Below are 3284 nucleotides of genomic sequence, written 5' to 3' on the forward strand. Positions count from 1 at the left end.
TTAATACTCACTTAATGAATAAGCCTACCTTCAAATTTAAACTCGTATTTCTCATAGGTGGTAGTTGGTGCTGTTGTATAGTTGTTCTCACTCTGAGGGTCTACAAGAGAAACATTCCCATTTATGTTGCATTGAATCATGATATTATTTAACCAATATACCCTTAAATAATGTACCTTAACACCACAAAATGCAATGTTCAGTGGTTGGCAATCAAAGTTCAACATCTTGCCTTACCTTGTTCAGGATCGATGTATTTGCACGTTTCAAACTTTTCCAGAGTTTTCCACTTTTTAATTCTGGCTTTCTCCAGGCACCATTGGCTGGGGGGTGCTCAAGTCCAGTCCTCAAGACCTACTACTCTGCAACTTTTTGATGCACCCAATTTTCAACCCACCTGAATCAAATGAATGGCTTTTTACAATGCCTCTGCAGAGCTAAGTGAGGGGATTGAGTCTTTAGATTCAGATGTTTTAGAGAAGAGATGCATCTAAATGTCACAGGATGGTAGCTTTTGAGGACTGGACTTGAGCTCCCCTGCCAGTGAGTGCACTGCTGTGTTACGTCAGGGTGTGCAGAGAAAAATAAAGCTACCAGTGGAGGCAAAGACACCCACTCCAGCATAAAAAAATAAATAAATAAATGTGGCACAAAAATAAGACCTGTCCACCTGGAATAGTCCAGATCCTCCCGATTAGACATTCTGGGCCCGCACCCACCAATGTATTTCAGTATGAAACTATACAACTAGCATCTCTAGGAACTGAAAACAACAGTCCCAAGAGGATCGTTACAATTCAGAAGTCATTTTTTAAATAGTAGCCTTCTTCCTGTTTTATTATTTTTTGATATTTTTTTATAACTCTTAGCCTGTTCAGATCTGTTTCTAATGAGTATTTTTATTTTTTAGCTTTTTATTAGGGATGTATACCAAAGTGTTGCTTGCTTATGCTCTTTCAAGAAAAGATTGAAATTCAAAAAAATTCCTTTTTCATATATGCAATGGCTGTAAAGTATTGTAAATCTTCCGTTTCTACCTTTGTTTGGAGAGAAGATATAACGTCGTATCATGGGTTGATTTATCCCAGTGTCATTATGTTGTCCAAGTCCAATGTCCGAATGGAGGTTTGTGGTATTTTTTGCTGATGTCATTGCAGCTGATGAAACAAAAATATGAAAATGCAATGAGAGAGAAGGGTTGACACATTGACTTTCTGATTATTCCCATTAAACTTTAGTCTGTTTTCATTTAACCTCAGCCAAATATTAGTCTTAGATTTGGGGAGTATAGGGTATGTGGATTCCCAAACAGTTTGTATTGTAAAATAGGCTCTGCATCCCAATCACTCATAATCTAAGGTTTTTATTTGCAGAGCAGCCATATTTAAATCCCACCTACACATTCACGCTTAATGAGGACATTTAATCCCAGCTAGTGTATGACTTAGACTTATACTAAGACTCAACTTTATGTATCCGTTGGGATTACTCCTTCAGGAAAATTCTGGTTCCAGTAGCTTATGTAGATTGCAACGGGCAGAGTACAAGCAAGATGCCATTAAAGATAAAAAAATATGATAGACAATATAAAAAGAGTGTATGTTGTACAAAAAAGCATTAAAAAGTTGCAATTTCCTGTAATATGTTTCCTTTAGATATAAAAAAATCTGCGCAATAGAGAGCTAAAGGAAAGGCTACACAGAATTGACTTGGATAATTGCACTTGAAGAGCAGAAATGTACTGTATATAAATAAGTAAATATTATACACACTACTCAGTAGTTTACTTGCATTATTTGGCTTGGTATGTGGAATCTCTACAATAGCATTAGTGGGTATCAAGAGCTGGACCTTTTAGATAATCTGAATAACTATATGAATAACTATAGGCTTCACTGGTAAAATTTGAAAGTGAGGATTAGTGAGATTAGCCTTGCGGGGTCACAACAGCACATTGATCCAACAAGCACCAACCCGTTTAGTGAACAGCAGAATTAACCCTTTAAAACCAATTGTACCATATTTGATACAGGAGTTTTTGAGGACTTTGCATCATCAGTGTGATCTTGCTGATCTTAAAAACCCTGACTTACACAATCGGACAGATGTAATGGACAGAAAACGTATATAATATTCTACAGAAATGCCTAATGTATCAAAATTGATGCAAATAAATTATCGAATTTAATTTTTACAAAATATATATATATTCTTTTCTTTCATTTTTCAGAGAGTTCAATGACAACTCTAAATAAAAAAATGAATTTTCTGTCGATTATTGCATGGTCGAGGCTTTAAAGGATTAAAAAGATAAATTACTTTAAAAGCACATACAACTGAAAACATTATCCAATTCATATATCAGACTATAAAGTTCAATAGGGAGATGTTATGTGTTAAGTATGAACTAATTAAACTCACCATCATAACAGATGAAGGGTTTTTTCTCCCTACAGTCCTCATTCTTCCATCTGCCTTCATCATCAAACACAGTGACGGCACATTGGCCGCTGTTGTAGTTATCATCATCATACTGTAGGTTCCAGTGTCTGAAAGAAAAGCTGCTTCCATCTGACCACCTCCAGGTGTCTCTGAACAAACCGATGAACACATGCTGGTTTTCTGTAAGATTAAATAGATTTAGGAATTGTTCATCCTGTAGCTGGTCCAGTCCACTGATCAGGTCTGTGTGTTTCTTCCTGCAGTAACTCTGTGCTTCCAGCCACGTCTTATTTTGTTCAATCAGGTAGAATTTCTGTGATGTGTTACTTTCTGTAAAGAATTAGTAAAAGTAAAAACCATAAATTAGTACAAAAAAGGATTTAGTTTATCATAGTCAGCAATGCTGTATCTATCAACCAAACATTATCCCCATAGTTTTGTATAAAAAATATATTTATGCTCACCATTATAGCAAATGAAAAAAATTTCAAAATCACATGAAATGTCTTCCCATTGAAGATTATTGTCTCGTTGTATAAAGTAACAGTTCTCCGTTTCTCTATCATCTGGTTCTCCTTCATACCAGTTTGTCTCATTAAACTCCACTCCAGGCAGAGACCAGTACCAGGTTCTGATACCATCTGTCTGATCATACAGACCAATCCAAGCCTCCTTCATATCCCCTGCTGAGATACTGAGGAGTCTCTCCATCTCTGTGAAGTTAAACACTGTGGCCAGGTCAGTGTGCTTCTCTCTGCAGTACTGCTGAGCTTCAATCCAGGGCTTTTCCTCTTCTATGTAGTGATACTCATAGAGCTGACAAAACATCAAATAGTGCTGAG

General features: G+C 36.4%; 1 protein-coding gene across 1 annotated transcript in view; it reads right to left on the reverse strand.

Moving 5' to 3' along the window:
• The window catches only part of LOC107082459 (C-type mannose receptor 2-like), a 13603-nt gene extending 10325 nt beyond the window's left edge, over positions 1–3278 (reverse strand). Inside the window, exons 1-4 of the mRNA XM_015371149.1 lie at positions 2907–3278; positions 2422–2772; positions 1038–1157; positions 29–100 (exon numbers count right to left, since the gene is read on the reverse strand). Coding sequence (XP_015226635.1) covers positions 29–100; positions 1038–1157; positions 2422–2772; positions 2907–3270 — 907 coding nt within the window. The 5' untranslated portion in view covers positions 3271–3278. The remainder of the gene's footprint in view (positions 1–28; positions 101–1037; positions 1158–2421; positions 2773–2906) is intronic.
• Positions 3279–3284: the final 6 nt, after the last annotated feature.

The sequence above is a fragment of the Cyprinodon variegatus genome, unplaced genomic scaffold (assembly GCF_000732505.1).
Source record: "Cyprinodon variegatus isolate N-32 unplaced genomic scaffold, C_variegatus-1.0 Scaffold54, whole genome shotgun sequence".
NCBI lineage: Eukaryota > Metazoa > Chordata > Actinopteri > Cyprinodontiformes > Cyprinodontidae > Cyprinodon > Cyprinodon variegatus.